Consider the following 22,034-nt stretch of genomic DNA (forward strand, 5'->3'; position numbering starts at 1 on the left):
GGAAATACATACCAACTTTCGTATGCTCAGGGGTGTAGAACTGGTGAAAAATCCACTGTAGTCCAGCAAGTAATCAATGAAGACATGGGAAAACACTTCATGTATGCAAAAGCTAGATGCATAGTACAGAGATGAGCAATTTGCCAGCCAGTTCAACTTCTCAGACGCAATTTAAGTGACCTACAGGAGGGAAAAAAGAAAGTCAGTAAAAACCCCATCTTAAACTAGTATCTTTAAAGAACTTATTCTACATTATTCTGAAGTACCAATCTATCATAACATAAGAATTGGGCGATATCTGGTCATCATTTCAAATGCAATACAATTAACTTAAGCCAAAACAAAACTCTGTCCTAAATTTTCAGCTTGGGGCAGTAATCCCAACTCGCATCCATACTTGATATGTAATTAAGTACCTGTGCAAGCACGGCAATACCCTTAAATCAGTCAGTCATGGAACTACCTGAGAAGAGAAAATGTACAGAAAGCTTGAATTTTTTAAATTAAATCTCACAAATACAAGTTTAAAACAATTTACTGAGGTCAGAAAGAGTACCATTCAGTCAGATTCAACTCAGTCTGGGGCGGTACATTTTAAATTTCATCACACCTACTACTAGGGTTGGGAATCAAAAATACTTAAGGTCAAGAATCGGATGCCATTGGCATTCCAAATAATGTTAAAAGATGTATCGATTACGTTATGCACTACAAAAGGTGTCAAAAGGGCGCTTTTAATGTGTTTGTCTTTGATCATTCATTCATATTAAAAAAAAAAAAAAAAAAAAAAAAAAAAAAAAAAAAACTGATTCATCCAGTAATGAGCCAAGTAGATCTTAAAGGAATTCACCAAATCATTCACCTATAAATTAGGCCTAGATGTGATTTAGTGGTCTCATGTTTTGGTTTTTCTAATGTTTAATCTGAATCGATAAGCGGAATCAGAATTGATAAAATTCTAACGATACCCAACCCTACCTACTACAGGGGTGTCCATTCCTGCTCCTGTAGGCCCAGTATCCTGCAGTGTTTAGCTCCAACACACTAGCCTAGAAGTCTCCAGCAAGCATGATTACTTTGATTTAGGCACGTTTTACTAGTGTTAGAGCTAAACTCTACAGGACAGTGGCTCCTGGTAGCTGATCTGAACACCACTGACCCACTAGTTTAGATGCATCTAGTGTTGAAAATACATACCAACTTCAGTATGCTCAAGGGTGGAGATCTGGGTGGGGGGGGGGGATATCCACTGTGGTCCTGCAAGGAAACAACAAGCGGCAAAATTAGGGAACATATGTAATAGAAAGCATATCTAGGCTAAAGCTAGTCCTTCTCAGACTGTTGGTAACCCCAACAAGTCATCCCCTTATTGCCAAGGCAACACCAGTGGGTTCACCTTTTCAGGTTCTGGTATTGACAGGGCGTAAGACATGTGCAAGTTACATCATAAAAGGACCAGCTGTAATAGGTTTGTCACTTTGTATATTAGGAACAGAATTCTCACCTGTGACTTCATCACATTAGATGTGCCACCTATAGGTTGAGAAGAGAAAGATAAATAAAATCAGATGGGAGAGCTACACAAATGTAAAGATGCAAATGCCAAATCTGTAACGTCAGTAATATTTTTCTTCAATCAGGACTTCAGACGAACGAGACTATATCATCATCATAGGTTACAGAGGATATTGAGCAACTAAAGAGGGACCATTTCAACCTAATTTGACATAGGAAGTGCATATGCTTACCAGTTGATTACTCCAGGTATGCAACCTTATAGGAGAGAAAATAAATCTGGGTGTCATTTGAGATACAAAAACCACGTAAAATGTAGGTGAAACATGTACTGTAACATCAGAAAGAGATCTATCATCAGGATTTCAGACGAACGAGATTCCAAAGTTAAATCATCATTATTACAGAGGGACAGAGTATTAATAAGCAGCACATGGGTACAAGGAATCTTACCTAGTAGCACTAAAGCACTTCACCCACTCAGTCTTTGACAAATAACAGTCCTGTTGAGAAAATGAGGGGAACAGTGTCAGATACAGTCTTATGTCAAATCAGAACAATAAACATCCAAGAAATCTCTCAGAAGTTCATGTCTTTTCACATAGGGTCAAAGTGAGCTAAGTATCTTCATCACAGAGATTGAGCAAAACACTATTTTAAAAGAAACAAGTACCTTTAAAAGTAGCAGGTCCTTGGTGAAAGGTCATTTTTGTGCCGACACCCTCTTGGCTGCACCATGACCACAAAGACAAAGTGGGACGACCTAGAAAAATAACAGGCATTAAGCACAGAAAGCAGCCAACACAGGTCAAAAACATGCAGTGTAGTGTCAAACGCTCTGATCATCCTTGGATGACTAGAATGCCATATGACAAATGTTGTTCAGTTTAAAAAAAAAAAAAAAAAAAAAAAAAAAAAAACCACAAGTTATTTCAGACAATACAGGTTTGAGACATTGAATTTGAAAAACTGCTTACCAACACATTCCATGGTCATCATGTCAGTTCATGAGAAGGTGCCCTTGAGATAAAACAGAACAATTAAAAACTGCTATAAGGGGGTGACTAGACTGGAGTCCAGTCACCTGGACTATATCAGAATAAAAAGTCAAACATCACTGGAATTCAGACATATGCTTGTCTTTGAAAATCATCATTTAAATGTTCAGTCTTAAAAGGACAACCCTTAACACTTGAAGAGCTTACCTTGAATTTAACAGGTCTCTGTCTCCTTGTTCCACAAGATTGGATGGGAACTGCAAAACAAGTGCTTTTTATAAGTCCACACACACTTACAAACCGGATTAAATCTAACAAAAACACTCAGCAAGGTGTGCTAGATGTCCAATGCTACTCAGTTTAGAACAGTTACATCAAAGCAATTCAGGAAGAGAGAATTCATAAGTCATCACAGTAGCACTGGATGCCAATTCATGCACTCAGCACACAAATGCTGCATGGGTTTGGTAGACCATAATTCAGGCCTAACCCATAGAAGTAAGATCTCTACTTAAACTAGTTCTATATTAAGGATGATACACATTTATACAGTAAAGATGGACTGTATCAGTTCAAGCTGCTTTAAAAATCTTACTATTCCAGCTAATTGAAATTCTTAATACCAGGTCCACTGGCACAAATTAGCACGTAAAACGCATCCAATAATGCAAATACAGTTTTGCACACTCAAGGAGCTGTGCTTAAAGTAACATTAATGTAAGTGGATATTCATTCAAATACGAAACTGTCCAAAAAACAAATCAGTATCAACTGATTTTCACGCATGGTTTAAGAAAAGCATTATAAATACACCCTTACCTTCCCATGAGCCCATGCACGTCACGCTCGTCGTCTTCGCCATGCCTGCAAAAGTAAAAGCTCTAGTTAAGACACGTGTTTGCATTTGAAGGCTCGAGAACACGTAATATGCAATTCTTAACGCAAAAGATGCGAAATTCAGTCAGTCTCTCTTCAGATTAATAAAGTGCAATCACAGTATTTCAGTACAGGTCTGTGAAAGTTATCATCATTGAGAGATCTCGCCAAAGCCTTAAAAAAGCAAACCGGTAATAAATATGCTTTAATTGCGCTAGAATAACGAGTAGACTTTGATAATAGTAGGAAGATTTCAAATAACAGCAAAAAGTAAGCCAGGATGGCTTTAGATAAAAATCAGAGGCTCTCGGGCCAACGGAATGGAAACATCCAGAAGTTGCCTACTAATGGCGTAAGGACTAAAAAAACCTTTAAACGCATACTAAGAAAGAAAAGACATATATAAATATAACTTAACAACCCTTTGTACAAAAAGGTGAAATAAAACGTAAAACCACCACGTTACAGTTAACATAAATATAGCGAAACGTCTTACCAAAGAAGAAGCTGCGGCAAAATGGACGAAGTGAAGGTCTCGGCGCCTTTTATTCTTGTCACGTAAAATCCACGCCCATTTTACAAACAACCAATGAGGTTGCTGGATTACATTAAAAGCGCCAAAATTCATTGTGAATTAAAATGTACTAAAATAACAAACTGTAACTACACAAAATGTATGTAAGAACATACATTATTCTAGTGCATGTAATACACATTCTACATAGCAAAAATAACAAATGCACAGGCACTGAGAAGCACAGTAATGTATAAAGCAATCTTAACATAAAACACACGTATGCGAGTATCACATAAATACAGCTGCAGAATGTTTTGTTCCTTGTTGCTTTGATAGGCAAAGTAGATGAAAATCATAATTGTCATTTTTTAAGTTTCACATTTTCCACTAGATGGCATCATATCTGCACCGATACAAGGGTAGGCCTACATCAGACTCAAAAGAGCAAAGCTACGTATGTATACGGTGCATAGTGTGCTCATTTTCATTATGCATCGATTACCCAGGTGACCTACCCTATTTGTCAAACTGTCCAGTATTAATAAGAACCCACAGGATGGGATATAATAGTATCCCACAATGAAATGCGTCTGACATGACCTTCCATTACCAGTGTGATGAATGAACTAGATCGACCACAATGTTCAACATTTCTCTCCTGACTCTTTTGCCATGATAAGAATAGCATACTGTTTTTTTTTTTTTGTTTTTTTGTTTTTCAAATCTATGTGGAAATACAGTATATATCAAATTTTTAATATATAAAAAAAAATAAAAATATATATATTTGCTAAAACATGATTCAGATTTTTCGTATTTATATTTTCTACGAACATGTACTTTTTTCCTATTTTTGTATGTTTTTTAATAATATATTTTAAACATAAAAATACATATATTTAAATATATATATATTTTAAAAACAGTGTAAAATATATTTTGCACTTTACATTTTAATCCAAGGAAACTCTTTCAGGTATGTCACTTTTGAAAAAAAAATTATTTGATGTCTATAACATGCTTGAACATATAATGCATTTGAATACAATTCCATTATAGAGTGAACTTATAAAATAATATAAATAATAAAAAGAATAAGCATTTTAAAATCATTACTAATGTTGTTGTTTTTTTTCCATAAATATTTCATACATATTTGCCACTTTAGATTAGAAATGTATTTTCTTGCCCTGAAATACATTTTGAAATATATTTTGGTATATGAGAGTTGAAACTAAATATATTTTCTGTATAAAAAATATATTTCATTGAGCTTCACTGTTTACAACATATATTTGTTGTATATTTATGTATATTTTGGTCACAAAAAATATATTTTTGCCTGTACAGAAAACAGAATCAAGCAACACAGTTTTTTTTCCTCACTTTTCCTTTTTATTATTACCATTGTTTCGATGTCACAATGCAGATAAAATAAGACAAAAAAAATTCTACATGGCTGGAAACTAGGTTCAGCAAGTAAGTTATATAAGATAAATAAGTCCCAAGAACACAAAAGCCATCTTCACTTCATCTCTTGGCTCAGTTCTTTACTTCACTGCCAGTGATGTTACCTGTTGATGACATTTTTTTTTAAATATTCATGAGCTCCCAGTCTTTTGTCTTTAAGAGTTAACTCTTTGGTACATAACCAGTAATACATGTTCATGGTCAAAGTACAGGAACTCTGCTACTGTTCACAGCTCAAAATCATTATCACATCAAATAAAAAGGGTTTTCCATACTGGATAATACAGGCCTCATGTTTCCCCGCAAAGGAGCAAAGATCAGGTGGACGCCTCTTAGCACTGTGATAACATTTATACACTGATAAAAAGTTTAAATATTGACCTTACATTTCAGGTTACATAACGATCAGTTTAAAACAAGATCAGTGGCTATCAGTTTTATGCAAGAACAACAATGCATATTAAATATTTGAGCACATTTAAATTAATAAATGGAATTACTCGTCAATTTGAAACTACAAGTCAGTGTGTTTGACTGTTATCTGAGTTCTGCTAAAACACGATTCCTGTTCATTTCAGTTTTGTCTGATGGGGTGGATGAAGAAGAAGAGGTTGATGATATAGGTGTCAGTGTCACACTATACAGATTGGCAACGAAAGTCTCCCATCCTCGACGTAAAGCTCTGTCCATGGCCTAAAAAGTAGAAAAATGACAATCAATTTTTCTACAGAAAAAACACCCTTTATGTATGAACATACACTACTGTTAATTAGTAAGATGTTTGTTCAGTTCTATGGGGTCATTGCTCTGACAGAGAAAGAATGTGCCCTTATTAACTGAACTAGAGGACATAGAATGGAGGTGACAGGGTTGTTTGGTTATTTGCAGACATTCCTCTAACCAAGGTCACCTTGTATCCGTGACTGAAAAGAGTTGTTGTTCCTGTATCACTTGCGTCTGTTCTCTCACCATATAAGTGCAAACAGAAAACTGATAGTTGGATCAAGAAAGACTAATAACAAGGCGGCGGGAGTAAGGATATACATGAAGCTATTACTGCTTAGGTAGGGTGCAGAGATGAACAAGGAGAAACAACAATGGTACATTGCGGCAAATGTAAACTTACGGGGTGATGGACCCAAGCAGAAATAAAAGACTGCTTATTTCTGCACAGTGCAGAAAGGGAACTTTACCCCAGATGCCTCACTAAAATATCTTCCTTCTCCAAACCGTAGATGGTTACAGAATAACCAAAGCCCTGCCTTCTCAAGTGACCTTCCAAGTAATATTAACTCCTTAGGAGTTAAATATTGTAATTAGATACTGGGATGATGCAAGGGGCACTGAAGGTTATAGTTCTGTTCGGATTAATTCACAATGGAATTATAATCAAGCAAAATTTGAAAAGTGGTGTTTAGACTGCAATTTTTAAGGTGGGATAAACCATTATTTATATTAAACGCCAGTAGCTACGCTACTAAGCAAACGAAAATATGGGAACACATTTAATTTTTCCAATATTTATAAAATACCACTGCCAAACGCTTCATCTGCGTCTTTATCTATATGATGTTATGTGAACAACCAGTCATTAACTACATAATCTAATTTTAAGATGCTTGTGTTTGATTCACTAAAAAAGAGCCGACTCATTAGATTCATTCTTTCGAACTACGCTGCTTGCGCGAATGTTTTTATTCACCAAAAAGATCAGTTGCGGCGGAGACAATGAACAAGTATTGCAGTCAGGGTTGGCTATTTTTAGAACAGTATTTCGGCGGAGGAATAAGCCTGAGAACCGCCAAAAAAAAAAAAAACGAACGTCATTCGATTCCGGTTCCGGGATTTTTCAAATTGAACTAACAACAAAATCTCACCTTGCGATAATTCTTGAGAGTGTTCCTCTTCACAACTTCCATTGACTCTCCATTCAGTTTGCCTTCTGTCTTCTTCTCTTTTCTTGCGTTTTCCATTTCCCCTTTTCCATGCTTCTTCCCTGATATCAGAATCTGGTCATCAGCGTGTTCCCTCACAGAGAAATGGACCAGTGCTGGTTCTGTTTTTTTGCTTTTTCCCAGGGTTGCTGGTGGCACATCTGAGTTTGGATCTACAGAGATGGGCTTGTTGGTCTCATTACCAAGGTCTTTCTCTAAGGTAAATTTGTCATATTTTGCCTTCCTGGAGCTCATCCTGTTCCAGCGGCGACTCAGTCTGCTGGGCTTTCTCTCTAGTAAAGTGGTCCCATCGTCTTCCATCATACCCTGGTTAAAATCAGCCACATGGTCATCCTCTTCTATCCATCCTGGAGCTGTGCTATTGTCTCGGCAGCTCTGGTTTAAGGTTGCTATCTGCTCTTCTGTGGTCTTCCCCTCCATCTGTACATCGTCTCCAAATATCTCATCCAAGCGCCCATAGAATCCATTAGCCTTGTCCAGGAAAGGAGGAGAACGAGGGGCCTTGAACTTTTTGGAGCTCCTGCCGATAGTCATGGTCTTGTGAACTCAGGAGAGATGTTAATCCAGTCTTTGCAATCTAAAGAGGAAGGAAGGAAGAAGGAAACATGTGACTTTGACGTATGATGGTGGTCATCTGTTAAAAACGTTGGGAAAAGATCAGCCATTTGTCATGAGAGCATTCACAAAAAATATTCCTTACACAATCAAACCAAAGAAGAAGAAAAGCTGCAGGCTTCCTCAGGGCTACTGTCGAAATTAAATCTGCGTGGCCTGAGGTTTATCTCTGCCCTCCATCCCGCATTAATGTGTGTTTATCAGTCACGTCATCATAGGCACACTGTTCAAAGTTCATTCTGTGTGTATACAGCCTATCAGAAGTTTCTATTTAGGAACAGTATGTCTCCTAAAATGACAGACTACTCTCTGCTTTATGACTTCATGATAAGATGAACTCCAGCCTGTCATTGACTTTGACTCCGGTTGGTCATGCTGGAACTGCAGCTGGTGCCAAAACAGATGACTGTGACTTAAAATCTCATAATTATGTCACATTGCACAGAGATCTAAACACTTGTTATTGCATGTTTTTTATATTATTCATATTAGGACGTACATTAAGGTGGAATGTTTCACAAATTTGACACTGGACCATAAAACCAGTCTTAAGTACCAAATATACATAGTATCAAAATGATAGATTTTTCTTTTATGGCAAAAATCATTAGGATATTAAGTAAAGATCATGTTCCATGAAGATATTTTTAAATTTCCCTTCCGTAAATATATAAAAACTTTTTTTGAATAGCAATATGCAGTGCTAAAAACTTTTTTGGACAACTTTAAAGGCGATTTTCTCAATAATGTGATTTTTTGCACCCTCAGATTCCAGATTTTCAAATAGTTGTGTCTTGGCCAAATATTTTTCTATTCTAACAAACCATACATCAGTAGAAATATTATTTATTCAGATTTCAGATGATGTATAAATCTCAGTTTCAAAAAAGCTGACCCTTACGACCAGTTTTGTGGTCCAGGGTCACAAATAGCTGAACTACAAATGAAAAATAAGAGCTGCGTCTGTTTTTTGAATTTTTTTTTTTTATCATAGTTAAGCCCATAATTTGCATATACAGTATGGGAACATACAGTTTTTAGGATTTTATGATACATGATATAATGAAAAACATTTTAATTTAGATGCTATAGTGAAGACTCCAATTATTTGGAAATGTTAGGTCAGTGTTAATGGTGTAGTACTCATTGCAGGTGTTATAAAATTCAAATTGTTTTTAGTAAAAGTTTTGCTGTTTAAAGAAAAGGAACCAATTAACACAGTGTTCAGAGTATATACAATATGGTATTGTAAATGATAATTCAGTCATAAAAAAGCTATATTTTCCTATATTGATTGCTATGTATGTGTAAACTCTCATTACAGAATCTCAAGGTTGCTTCATTTTAATCGTAAAAATATTCATACGTTTAAAGAAAACAAACATAAAAAAAACATACATTTTAGAAAAAAACTGATTAACAACAATAAACATACATGTAATACAAAAACAAAACCAAGAGCAGTGGACGTTGAGTGACTTACCTTCTAGCTGTTTTCGCGTGACTCTGCTCTCACTCGCTCTCTGTGTTCTAGGTCCAACTCACCTTACTTTGACACACACAATCGTCACACTGTCTGAACCTGTCGTCATTCAAGCACACTCATACCTCTCCTACCTCTCTTGCTCTCTCTCTTTATTGGTTTCTGTTTCATTTAATTAACTGAAGCAGAGAAGCAGCCTACAAAAAATACAAATACTGAGTATCAGACAATTCAAACCTACAATCACAAGCAGTATCAAACTTTGACTGCATAAGTTGTAAAGTTGCAAACGTGGTTGCCTTGTGTTGCCAAGAAATATCAAGGGAGGAATTGACTCACCTGAGCAGGATTTGTACATGTGTTTTGGGGATTATTCAGTGGGTGGGAACATGATATACTGTGAGGGATTTCCATTTCCAAAAGGAATACTGCTCATTCACACATTTTTTTCTCTAACTGATGTTGGAATACATAAATAGGGGTCTCAAAATACAAAAGTGACAGTGATAGAGTTGGAAAGAGCATGATTGCAATGCATGCTTGGAAACATTAGGTGTGGCCTTTGAGACTAAGTGTCTACTACAGGGTAACACTTAAGAAAGTGCATGTAATTGTACGTCGGAGTGATGTCTAAAAACTCATTGCTGTTTAAAACTGTTTAAACAACAACAAATTCTCTGTTTTTATAAAACCAAATCTCTCCAAATAGAAAACCGTCTGAAGAAGAGTTAAGGTCATTGCCCAGTGGCGACACCCCCCTCCCCAGGATATACAAAAAACAGCTGTTTCACAGGTGTGATTGCCTATGTGTGTGTGGTTTAGAGGACACAGGATGCTGGATTTACAGGATTGAGTCATTATAAAGAGGGAGTACTGACTGGTTGTTCATTCCTTGCGGTTTCTAGGGCTCATCTGGCATCGTATTCATAGATGGTGAAAGATCAGCAAAGTCGTAAAAAGGTCAGGATGAATTTGTCGGCTCAGGATGGCTTTTTATTAGACATGCCATTCAAAAACACCTGAGAAAAATATCTAGCAATGACAAATTCTTTTGTTTACGACAAAAGAGAGCTGTGACATATGCTCAAAAAAGGAGTTTTAATGCTTGTTCAAATCACTTGGTTAAAATGAGCAGAAACAACTAAATTCTTAAAATGTTCTTACCTAACTTATTTCTATTATGTTCAGTCCACTTAAATTTGTAAAATTCATTGAGCTTAATTATTTTGTGTTGGGACTACGTTAATCTTTTTTGTTGACACAACTAACTGAAAATGCGGGAAATATGTTGACAAAAATGGTCATTTTAAGTTTTTAAATTACATATTTGAGTTCTTGTATGTGTAATGGTGAGTTGTTTTTGAGATTTAGAAGAGGTTTGGAGATTAGAAAAAGTTTTGAGTTTACCACTGTGCAGAAGAGTAGTGCTCATGCTTAGGGTGCTGGCAGCTTCATTGACTCCATGATTCATACAATGAGCAATAATGTGTTCTTGCAAATTATTTTTAAAAATAGGTTGTCCAGTGAACTTAATCAACTTAAGTAAATATTTTTTCACACAGTTAGTTCAGATACCTACAACAAGACTAAACCAAGTTCAAGTTTTTGATATTGAGATTTATGGTTGGTGAGGATAGGACAATATTTATATATTTGAATATCGGGAATCTGAGGGTGAAATTTTTTTTTTATATATCAATACCAAATGCGGTTATAAAGTATCCCAGCCGAGGAAGGAGGGTCTTATCTAGCGAAATAATCGGTTATTTTCATTAAAAAAAAATACAACTTAAATATTTTTTATTCTCAAATGCTCGTCTTGCCTTGCAGTCCTTGAACTCTGTGTATTCTAGCTCAAGACAGTTAGGGTATGTCAAAAAAACTCCAATCGTATTTTCTCCCTCATCCTACCACATTGCAGAAGTTCCGACCCAGTCTTTGCAAAGTGTAAAAAAGATCAAACACCCTTAACTAAAAACGTAAAACAGCGATATAGGGCGCTTTTGAAGTTGAGGGAGAACATGAGATGGGAGTTTTTCAACATACCCTAACTGTCATGAACTGGAAAGTAAAAGTCAGATTTTCATTATATGTCACCTTGAAATCTAAGGAAGTAGAATTAAAAGTCAAGACAAACCAAATGCTGGCTTGGCAAAGCCTTGTTTCCTGTCATTCCAATTGAGTGAAACAGTGCCTGTCCACTTTTCTGCTGTATTTTTTCTACAGGTATTTTAAAGAGTATTTTGTTATAAACATGAACAAAACCAATCAGCTACATGATAAATCACGGCATTATAAACTTTGATTTGATACAACAAAACAAAGGAACAAAACTGAGTACTTGACAGATTTAATGAGGGAAAGATGGAGAAATATAAAACTACTGATTTAAAGATTTAAATTGATGCATTTGGCAGATGTTTTTATCCAAAGCAACTTACACTGCATTTACATTTCATTAGTTCTTGCTGGGAATCAAAATCCATAACCTTGGCATTGCTAGCACCATGCTCTACTGTTTGAGCTACAGGAAGATGTTGGTTATAAGAAACAACATATTTTACATTTATTGCAAAATGTACATATATACACAAATATTTTAATCGTTTGTGAGAGTACACTGTAAAAAAAAAACAATTTGTTCAGTCAACTTAAAATAATTTGTGACCTGGCTGCCTTAAAATTTTAAATTCAGTTAACTCAAAAAAAAAGTTTCTGCAACTTAAAATGTTAAATTATACTAAGTGACAACCTAGATATTTGATTTGTATCAACTTAAAATATTAAGGCAGTTGGGTTATTTACCCATCTGTTAAGTTTAGCAAACACAAACATCTAAGTTGTTACTTAGTACAACTTAACATTTCAAGTTGAATAAACTTATTTTAGTTGACTGAACTTAAAATTTTAAGACAGCAGGGTAACAAATTATTTTAAGCTGACTCAACAAATTGTGTTTTTTATTTTTTACAGTGTAGGGAGACTGACTCTACCATGTAGGCAATACAGTTACGATACATTGGAGAATCATGGGTAATGTATTTTTTTTCACCAGGAATCCCACTGTTAATACCACATGATAATTTAAAAATAAGTAGAAATAATGCTGACTAATGGCTTCAACAAAATCATATAACAACCTCAAGAAGAACAACCTCATCTGTCTTTAATAGTTTAAAGGTTATTCTTAAAAATCTAAACTCTATTCAACTAAGTTGTGGCCAATTCAATTCACTTTAACTTTCTTTTGGCATCTTTGCATCCTTAGATTCTTAACATTCAGATTTAGTAAAACATGTAGATTTCAAGAGCAATAAAATAGAAAACTCTCCCAGCGCATGGAATCTGACAAACTGTGCTGAAACCGAACTTGTACGCTACATTCTTGCGCTATCTACCACCAGTATGATGATGTGCAAAAGAACTCAATGTTTTCACATTCTTTAAATAATTTCACCCTTTGTTTCACAGGGTCAATTGACATCATCTGTACTTTACCCTCTGTTACCTGAAGCTTTACCAATGCCACGTAACAACTGGATTAAAGATAAGCACAGCATTGTGATTCTACGAAGATCGTTAATGGCATAAATAGACACCATATCTGACCTATTCATATCCTCCATTTATCCGTGAGGAGAAAAAACAATCTAAGACTTTAAGACTTTAAGTGAAGACAAGTACAGACAGATACATGGACAGCATAGACATAATGAGTTCACATTATAAATATATTCCAAGCAAACCTCCCACTATACAATTCTAATCTATAAATACAAGCTCATCTTATTTATTGATACCATATGTAAAATTCTCTTTAAATAGTGTTCAAGTGTACTAATGGTAAGGATGGTTTATGGGATGCGCAATGATTTATAGACCTCCATTTTCTTTTAGGCCGCAGGTTCCTTCGCTCCTGCCTCTTGCACTTTTTATCCCTGCATTCATCACTGTTTCCTCATTCCTTTGGTGTGTGGCTCAGAAATCTAATTTTCAGTCTCTTTTCTACATTACAATTTCACCTCTTGCCACATAAATGAGAGGATCTGTTTGGCACAATGGACGTGTTGATGTTTGGTGAAGTTCAGGCATGTTCTGAAGAGGTGGTGCTCACACCTCCACATCCGGATCTGAACCCAACCCTTGCTTTTGCAAAGCGTCCTCCCTCTTCATTTTTGGCTTCTCAGTTCGGGTGTGCCACACCAGCACCTGAGCAAGAGGAAAATTATTTTAATAGTAAAAGTAATAGATGACCCCAAAAAAAGTCATTGTTTACTCACCCTTGTGTCATTCCAAAAAAAGGTTGGGCAAAATTAAGACTTTAACTAATGGCTCCCTTTCATTTCATGAGGTGGATTTTAAACTTAATTGTCCGCACAAGAATTTGAAATGTAATTCAGTGAAATTACCGAATAACAATTCAGAGAAATAGGTCATGGAGGTTAGAAAGCACAAACCTGCACGAGTACAAATGAGCACAAATCTGCTTTCAAAGAAAGTGGATTCCCTCCTATTTAACATAGCTCTTAAATCTCATTCGTTTCTTGCATTATTACATGACTGATCACGATGTGGTAAGCAGTGTTGTTGTTGTTAACTAAAACTGCTAAAAACATTTTTGTTTAAATTTCAATAACACTGAAATAAAAAAAATCTAAATATTAAATGAAAAAGTGAAAATTTAAAATGTCACCTTGTCAGCTAACTGAAAAAAACGGCAAACTGAACCTAATATTAAAATATACGTACACCTTGCGGAATCTGCTAAATAAGAGGGATCACACAAAATGCATGTTATTTTTAATTTAGTACCGACCTGACAAAGATACCATAAAATATGTTTACATATAGTCCACATGAGAAAATAATAGTTGAATTTCTAAAAATGACCCATTGAAAGTTTACATATGCTTGATTCTTAATACTGTGTTGTTACCTGAATGATCCACAGTTTTTTTTTTTTAAGTGATAGTTGTTCATGAGTCCCTTGTTTGTCCTGAATCTTGCAGGTCCCACAAATTATTTGGTTTTTCTGTATTTGAACCCTTTCCAACAATGAATGTATGATTTTGAGATCCATCTTTTCACACTGATGACAACTGAGGGACTGAAACTATTACAGAAGGTTCAAACACTCACTGATGCATCAGAATAAAAATGCAAAAATGCATTAAGAGCCACAGGCTAAATTTACACTCAGGGTAAATTTAACTTATTTTGGCTTCTGGAAAACATGTCAGCATCTTCTGTAGCTTCTGAAGGGCATTGTAAACAAAAAATAAGAAAAATGTACATGTTCAAAAGTTTTCACCCCCTGGCTCTTAATGCATGGTTTCTCCTTATGGAGCATCAGTGAGCGTTTGAACCTTCTGTAATAGTTGCACATGAGTCCTTCAGATGTCTTCAGTGTGAAAAGATCAATTTTGATTTGATTTTAAGTTTATTGTCACATCAGCTTCATAGGCTATTTCATAGCAAACAAAGATTATACATTAAAAACAATGCAGTAGTACACAATACAAACATTTTAAATAAAGCAATTATAAAACAAAGTGTACATAAAATTCTATAAAAGATTCTTTAAATGTACTTTTTGTGAAAAGATGGATTTCAAAATCAGTCAGTCATTGTTGGAAAGGGTTCAAACACACAAATTTGCTGAAAAACCAAAGAATTTGTGTGACCTGAAGGATTTTTCTGAAAAACAGCAGGCAGTTTAACTGTTCAGGACAAACAAGGGACTCATGAACAACTATCACTAAACACACACACACAAAAAAAAACTAACTAACAAAAAAAACACAGCTGTGGATTATTCAGGTAACAACACAGTATTAATAATCAAGTGTATGTAAACTTTTGAACGGGGTCATTTTTATAAATTCAACTATTATTTTCTCTTTTGGATTATATGTAAATGTCTTTTATCTTATTCAGGTCAGTACTAAATAAAAAATGAACATGCATTTTGTGTGATCCCTCTTATTTTGGTAAAATAATTATCATTTTGCAAATCCTGCAAGGTGTATGTAAACTTTTGACTTCAACTGTATATACTTCTAAACTAACAATTAATTAAATTAATGTGAACATACAAAAAAAGGTTTTCTTAGTATGGAAAAGTGTTACTCTGACATTCTTTTGCTTATATAAGAGAAAATAATATGTGGTCGAAATAATATAATGACAATTTTTATATACTGACATTTATAGAGAACTGTTCATTTTAAAGTTTTATAGCTCAGTCTCTGTTGAACAGAAGTATTTCTTGTTCCTGCATGACAACACAACTAATTTTTATATTTTTATAAGGCTTAATAAACCGAAACCTCACTAAAAAGATGATGTCATGTTGCATTATCTAAGAATAGTTCACCCAAAAATGAAAATTCTGTCATTAATTACTCACCCTCCTGTTGTTCCAAACCTGTAAGACTTTTGTTTATCTTCGGAACACAAATTAAGATATTTTGGATGAAATCCGAGAGCTTTCTGACCCTGCATAGATAGCAATGCAACTGACACGTTCAAGTCCCAGAACGGTAGTAAGGACATCGTTAAAATAGCCCATGTGACATCAGTTGTTCAACCTTAATTTTATGAAGCTACGAGGACTCTTTTTGTGCATAAAGAAAACAAAAATAACAACTTTATTCAACAATTCCTTCTCGTCAGTCTTTAAAACGCATTCACAAGAGTTCCACAATGCATACAGGGACAGAAAGTTCTTGGATTTCATCAAAAATACCTTAATTTGTGTTCTGAAGATGAACGAAAGGGTTGAGTCACGACATGAGAGTGAGTAATTAATGACAGAATTTTCATTTTTGGGTGAACAAACTCTTTAAATATGCAAAAAAGCTGGTAATCACTAAACACTAGGTGCAGAATAAAGCAGCTACCTTGGTGCAGAGGTCTGCTTTGGGTTCAAGGTCGTCCATAGTAACCAGGTTCTGAAGGAAGCTACTTTCCAGGAAGCCCATCTGAGCATCACCGTCAAACCGTGCTTGGGGATTGGTCAGTACCAATCTCAGGGACACGGCAAAACCAGCCATGTCGATGGGGAACGGGCGATTAGGACGCCAGCCAGTGTGGAAACGCACAACCTTCCCATCCTCCACCACGGGCCGTTCAAACTTCATCCCACCCACCAGACCCACAGGCCAAACAGAGACACGGTACGTGTACCGCATCTAAAAGGGATAGGAAGCGGGATGTGGATGGGAAAAAAAAGTGTTAGATAATGACAAAGAAACACCACCTGCTAAAATGTTCATAGGCAAAGACTATGTACAGACACAACGTGTATTAGATCTCCAAAAGAGAACATCTGACACATCTGTTACACCTCAATACACCCGAAGCACAGCTCCACCTGGAGGTTTAACCAGTGAACTCCCATGGAATGATTCAAAATGATCTCATGCAATTCACAGCAATTCTACCATAACAATGCGTAACAACTTGTACACATGATGAGCATAAAAGACCTTTTTTCAAAAACATAAAAAAAAAATCTTACCAACCACAAAATATTTAACCATTAAAAACCCTCACCTCTTCAAAAAGCTGCAGGCTGTATGTATTGTCATCATCAGCAAAGTACACCACGGCCTCCTCGAGGCCAGCTGCTTCCTTTCCCTTAGCAGCAGCTCCCATCTCCCTGAGCCAGCGCAGACCCTCATTCCTCTGCTCAGCACCCCGAGGCTTCAGCCAGCTGGGATCTCCCTCCTGCAGCTTCCTGTCTTTGGGGGTCAGCTTGTGTAGATGGGTGTAGGTCAAGCCAGATGCTGCCAGGAAGTCTGTAACGAGTGGAGTTGGCTGAGGAGCGTCCTCCACCACGATCCAGTGCAGCTGAGGAACATGGAGGAAGGTGTGAGACAAACGAGTGAGCTCAGCTTTCTGCACCAGTCTGGAGAGAGGATGAAGAGGGAGAAAGAGCAAGATCACATTTCAGATAGTTTCGGATGACATTCCTTAAAGTATTTTTATTCTTAGCCACGAAACATGGAAACTTCATTCAACCTCATTTTGGAGATACTTTAAAGGGTTAGTTCACTTTCAGAAAAAAAAAGAAAAAAAAGTCCTGATAATTTACTCACCCCTACGTCATCCAAGATGTTTATGTCTTTCTTTCTTCAACTGAAAAAAAATTAAGGTTTTTGAGGAAAACATTCCAGGATTTTTCTCCATATAGTGGACTTTAATGGGGATCAGTCGGTTAAAGGTGCAAATTGTTGCCACTTTCTTTACATGTTCGTTTTGTAATCACTGTGTCAGTACTTCTGCAAACATCTCGCGTGACCTCTCCATCGAGACTGCGTAATGCATGAGGTTGAGCAAGTGCAAGATGAGCATTTGTGGTTAAAAAGTATATAAATGTATATTTTTTCGAAAATGACAGATTGTTTGGCTAGATAAGACCTTTATTCCTCAGCTGGGTCTTGTAGAGCATTTTGAAACTGCAATTTGGACCATCAACCCATTGGCTCCCATTGAAGTCCACTATATGGAGAAAAATCCTGGAATGTTTTGGAAAATTTCTTTTCGACTGAGAAAAAAAAAAATTCTAGGATGACATTGGGGTAAGTAAATTTTTATTTTGGAAGTAAACGAATCTTTTAATGTCTAGGGGGCCATTTAAACGAATTTTGGGTAAAAAATTAGATGCAGGGCAGTGCAACAGAAAAGCACAAGGCTTAGAGATGCATTCTTGTTTTTAACTTCTTTTGACTTGAGCTCCACCTTTTGTACAACAGAAAGTAGTAATAAAGTAGTTACCTATTTATTTATACTTATTTATTTATTTATCTTGTAGTGTCATAACATTACGGTTGAACCACTGATGTCACATGGACTATTTCCATGTTGTCCTTTCTACCTTTCTGGGCCTTGAACGTGGTAGTTGTGTTGCTGTCTATGCAGGGTCAGAAAGCTCTTGGATTTCATTAAAAATATCTTAATTTGTGTTCCCGAAGATGAACAACATGAGGGTAGGTAATTACTGACACTAGGGATGCACCGAAACGTATCGGCCGAAATGCTTGCGCGTTTTGTCAGTAAAGCCGGTTCTGTAATCAGCGGTAAATGCCATCAGGTGCGTGATTTCACGTTGAGCCGTATATACTACACACAGCCGTTGTTCACTGACGAGCTGCGCAAATTCACACTGATAATGAACATGGATTTGCGCAGCTCGTCAGTGAACAACGGCTGTGTGTAGTATATACGGCTCAACGTGAAATCACGCACCTGATGGCATTTACCGCTGATTACAGAACCGGCTTTACTGACAAAACGCGCAAGCATTTCGGCCGATACGTTTCGGTGCATCCCTAGACACAATTGTACTTTTTGGGTGAACTATCCCTTTAATTTATTCTCTCACTGTAGTTAGATTGTGGCCACTCACCTCTCAAACATGTTTGTCTAGGACATGCTTACAATAAATGCAAAAGCATCACAGTGAAATGCAAAAATGTGTTCTGTGTGAACGGCTCCTTAGAATGTTTACTATTCAAAATGTAACTGTAATCAGTATTTGCATACTGCATAATGATTGCTCTTCACTTTTTTATATGTATACACACACCTGCACACTACAGAAACAGACAGCAGGTAGATTATAGTAAAATCTGTCTCATTTAAATAATTTACTTCTTTTGAACAGTACGTTGCAAAGAATTAGTTAATCAGTGATTCGTTAATGTTATAGCGTAATTATATCAAATGGATGCTGACATCCCAAAGTCCAACGTAAATTTTGTAAATTTTGTATGCGAGGCTTCCAGTCTTATTCACTTCCAGCTATTTTTAACTGTACAAAACAGCTTGTTTTGCTGTTTTGTGTCTTACCATATTATTTTAATGTATTATCTCAATTATGAACACACTACTTTGTAGTGCAAACCGTTTTACCATTCACTGCACTTTGTTATTCTTCTCACTATTTCCCTAACCGAAAGTCTTGCACATTCACAGAAAACGGCTTACTTCCATGTTAAAAGTAAGATGTTTTAAATCATGTTTTAAACATTCCAATAAAGTAGTCTTACGTAGGCAAAGATTGCTATTTTTTATTTGATTATGTTTTATTACTAATGGTATTTATATTTCCTTTGTCTTAGTTAAGTTTTTTGCAGCCACCGCTGAGCTAAAATATTTTGGAATATAAAGTTAGTTTAAAGCAATGCAAATCATATTTAAGCTTAATTAAACATTACATCTCTTGTCTGGAGAGGGTTTTGCATGCTAAACTCATTATGAATCAAAAATGTCTGAAATAGAAGGATCTTAGGTTAACTGATGAGTTGTTAACCGATTTGTACGTGTTCAAAACGCGTTTCGTGAACTAACTAACTGTAAACATTCAAGTCATCGCTTGTAGGTCAGATTTGTTAAACAGAAGCTAAATGAACTGTACTAATCAGTCGGACTGGGAAAAACATTTGGAGTACTATAGACTGCAAAAGGTTTTAACAAATCAAGGAGAGGAAAGTAGGCGTTTGTGGTTGGCAAAACTGAACCAGGATTTCCAGCGGAAAAATCGTAACATTAGTGCTTGTTCTTATCATTATCCACTCAAATATTAGTCTAATATGTTAATTTATACTTACTTTAGTTTGTCAAAATATTGTCAAAATATCCTGCTTAGTAAGTTCTTCTCTATATGATTTAGCAGCTTCCACACGTTTTTTCCGTGGTTTAAACAGCATAAATTAGCGGAACAACATATTCAGTGCTACGTTAACGGTGCAATCCATGCTGTTGTTTACATCGGAGTATCGCCAATATGGCCGCGCATCCGGGTAACTGACCGAATCGCGACGTAAGTGCAAACCCTCTATTCATTTGCTGCTATGCAAGCATTTAATTTTCCCTCAACAAAACATTCTGAATGAACGACATTCCTGCACCACTGGAATGTTGCAAAAGCTGCCTACGCACCTTGCATATGTGGGAGTTATCACAAAAATTTTGGGCACATCATTCTTCTTTGACAGCTCTGATGTTTTGATGTGCTCCTGCAGCTTCTGCAGCTCTCCTCTCAGCTGAGAGATCTGCACATCTCTCGACATGTCATGATCTCTGCAGTCACAGCGCTGACCTGCACACAACAATCAATGTCGTGGTCAACAGTGAGTGATTCAAGATTGAATGAACATGTTATTGACGATAGTAATTCCAGCCTTACCCAACTGCATCAGCGCATAGATGAGTCCTAGTAGTGACACCATGAAGTACAGGACAAACACAGTCTTCAGCTTCAGTCTCATCCTCATGATGACCTGCTGATGCTGAAATCAACACTGATGGAGGACGAAGAAACCGCTGATCATGGAGACAACCCATGTGAATGCATTATAACAACCACGACTATAGCTTGGTGAGAAAAATAAGAGATGGTATGCAGATTAGCAAATACTTCCAGTGCATCCAGTTACAAAAGACTAGATATCTTGATTTTAAAGGGTTCAGTTGCAGTATGTATATATGAATGTCCGGTTACACTAATGCATTTGACTATATTACACTCAATGATGTGCGTAAATTTAAAGCTGAGATGAATAAATCCTTTCCGGTCTCTTCATTGTGTATATTACAGATAGCGTTATGCGTCTCTGTGCATACTAGTGATGTGCACTATGTACAGCCAGCCCATTCATCCACTGCGCACTACCAACAACTTCCGCTTACAGTGTGCAACACGATCAGTGATCTCCCGAAACATGGAAATAACCCATAGTTCCGCCCTCTAACTTCTGTATCACGTTAAGGGACATTTTAACCCTTTAACTGTCAAAAAATAAAATAAAATAAATAGCCGCCACTACAAGAAATACTTAAAAAGCACTAGTGAAACAGCAGATTTGTCAACTTTTTTTATTTTAACCTGTTATTGAAAGAGCCAAAACTTTTAAAACTCATCTAACTTGAATATAAAAATTCTGAAACCACCCTTTTCTGCACGTAAGAGTGGGCGCGGCCAAATTTAATGGGTTCGGCTTCCGGTCTCATCCACGTCCAGCTATTTTTAGTTGTACAAAACAGCTCGTTTTGCTGCTTGATATTGCAAATTGGTGTGTCTTACCATAATATTTTAATGTATTATCTTAATTATGAACACATCGGTTTGTAGTACGAACAGTTTTATAAGTGGCACGTTGTTATTGTTCTCTTTATTTCCATATAGCAGCTAATGAACAGGAAGTCTCACCCATAACCCATAAATCTCAGCATTTTTATTCTGTGTTGAATAAAAAGGTGGACAGTGTTTAAAATACATCTCTGAATTTCTGATTTAATTTAATGAGAAAATACACATAAAGCTCCATATGAGCATTTCTGGTAGAGCACGGAAACAAGTATTGTTGCTGTCTATCTATGCTACAGGCCAAAGAAGAAATTAATAATTTTATTTAGCAAAAATTCATTAAACTGACCAAATAATGAAAGACTATTGCATTGTTATATTTGAAAAAATCATTAAAGAGTCTTAAAAAATGTATCAACAATATATTAAGCAGCACAACTGTTTGCAAAACGGATACAACACTTGTTTTATGAAAACCAAATCAGAATGATTTGGAGTAATGGCTACTGAA

The 22,034-nt window shown here is 36.1% G+C and overlaps 2 protein-coding genes and 3 non-coding genes across 6 annotated transcripts; all 5 read right to left on the reverse strand.

Moving 5' to 3' along the window:
- Nucleotides 1-1,328: 1,328 nt before the first annotated feature.
- LOC127169045 (small nucleolar RNA SNORD22) lies at nt 1,329-1,453 on the reverse strand. The gene has a single exon (XR_007828186.1). It is a non-coding gene; the product is annotated as a small nucleolar RNA SNORD22 (small nucleolar RNA).
- A 396-nt stretch (nt 1,454-1,849) lies between these two features.
- On the reverse strand, nt 1,850-1,918 carry LOC127169042 (small nucleolar RNA SNORD30). The gene has a single exon (XR_007828183.1). It is a non-coding gene; the product is annotated as a small nucleolar RNA SNORD30 (small nucleolar RNA).
- A 171-nt stretch (nt 1,919-2,089) lies between these two features.
- LOC127169041 (small nucleolar RNA SNORD29) lies at nt 2,090-2,154 on the reverse strand. Its single transcript, XR_007828182.1, has one exon. It is a non-coding gene; the product is annotated as a small nucleolar RNA SNORD29 (small nucleolar RNA).
- A 3,657-nt stretch (nt 2,155-5,811) lies between these two features.
- sb:cb1058 (uncharacterized protein LOC394209 homolog) lies at nt 5,812-9,577 on the reverse strand. Of its 2 annotated transcripts, none has more exons than XM_051115130.1 (3): nt 9,430-9,577; nt 7,254-7,908; nt 5,812-6,069 (listed from the first exon to the last, which is right to left on the reverse strand). In XM_051115130.1, the coding sequence occupies exons 2-3, from the start codon at nt 7,863-7,865 to the stop codon at nt 5,914-5,916; spliced, it is 768 nt and encodes a 255-aa protein (XP_050971087.1). In that variant the 5' UTR covers nt 7,866-7,908; nt 9,430-9,577; the 3' UTR covers nt 5,812-5,913. The 2 variants fall into 2 exon arrangements, with proteins under 2 accessions (XP_050971087.1, XP_050971086.1); XM_051115129.1 differs by lacking the exon at nt 9,430-9,577 and adding an exon at nt 8,032-8,359.
- Nucleotides 9,578-12,610: 3,033 nt separating this feature from the next.
- On the reverse strand, nt 12,611-21,133 carry b3gat3 (beta-1,3-glucuronyltransferase 3 (glucuronosyltransferase I)). The gene is made up of 5 exons (XM_051116064.1): nt 20,624-21,133; nt 20,377-20,536; nt 16,987-17,341; nt 16,332-16,622; nt 12,611-13,638 (listed from the first exon to the last, which is right to left on the reverse strand). Exons 1-5 carry the CDS (start codon nt 20,709-20,711, stop codon nt 13,540-13,542), a joined length of 993 nt encoding a protein of 330 aa, XP_050972021.1. The 5' UTR covers nt 20,712-21,133; the 3' UTR covers nt 12,611-13,539.
- Nucleotides 21,134-22,034: the final 901 nt, after the last annotated feature.

This window comes from Labeo rohita, chromosome 7, assembly GCF_022985175.1.
Source record: "Labeo rohita strain BAU-BD-2019 chromosome 7, IGBB_LRoh.1.0, whole genome shotgun sequence".
NCBI classification, from domain to species: domain Eukaryota; kingdom Metazoa; phylum Chordata; class Actinopteri; order Cypriniformes; family Cyprinidae; genus Labeo; species Labeo rohita.

Coding starts and splice junctions, on each gene's coding strand:
- sb:cb1058 (XM_051115130.1), bottom strand. CDS start 7,865: ATGACTATCGGCAGGAGCTCCAAAAAGTTCAAGGCCCCTCGTTCTCCT. Junction 6,070..7,253: donor CTCTCAAGAATTATCGCAAG/GTGAGATTTTGT, acceptor TCTACTTTTTAG/GCCATGGACAGAGCTTTACG.
- b3gat3 (XM_051116064.1), bottom strand. CDS start 20,711: ATGAGGATGAGACTGAAGCTGAAGACTGTGTTTGTCCTGTACTTCATG. Junction 17,342..20,376: donor ATAACTCCCACATATGCAAG/GTGCGTAGGCAG, acceptor TCCTCTCTCCAG/ACTGGTGCAGAAAGCTGAGC. Junction 13,639..16,331: donor AAGCAGACCTCTGCACCAAG/GTAGCTGCTTTA, acceptor CCTCTTGCTCAG/GTGCTGGTGTGGCACACCCG.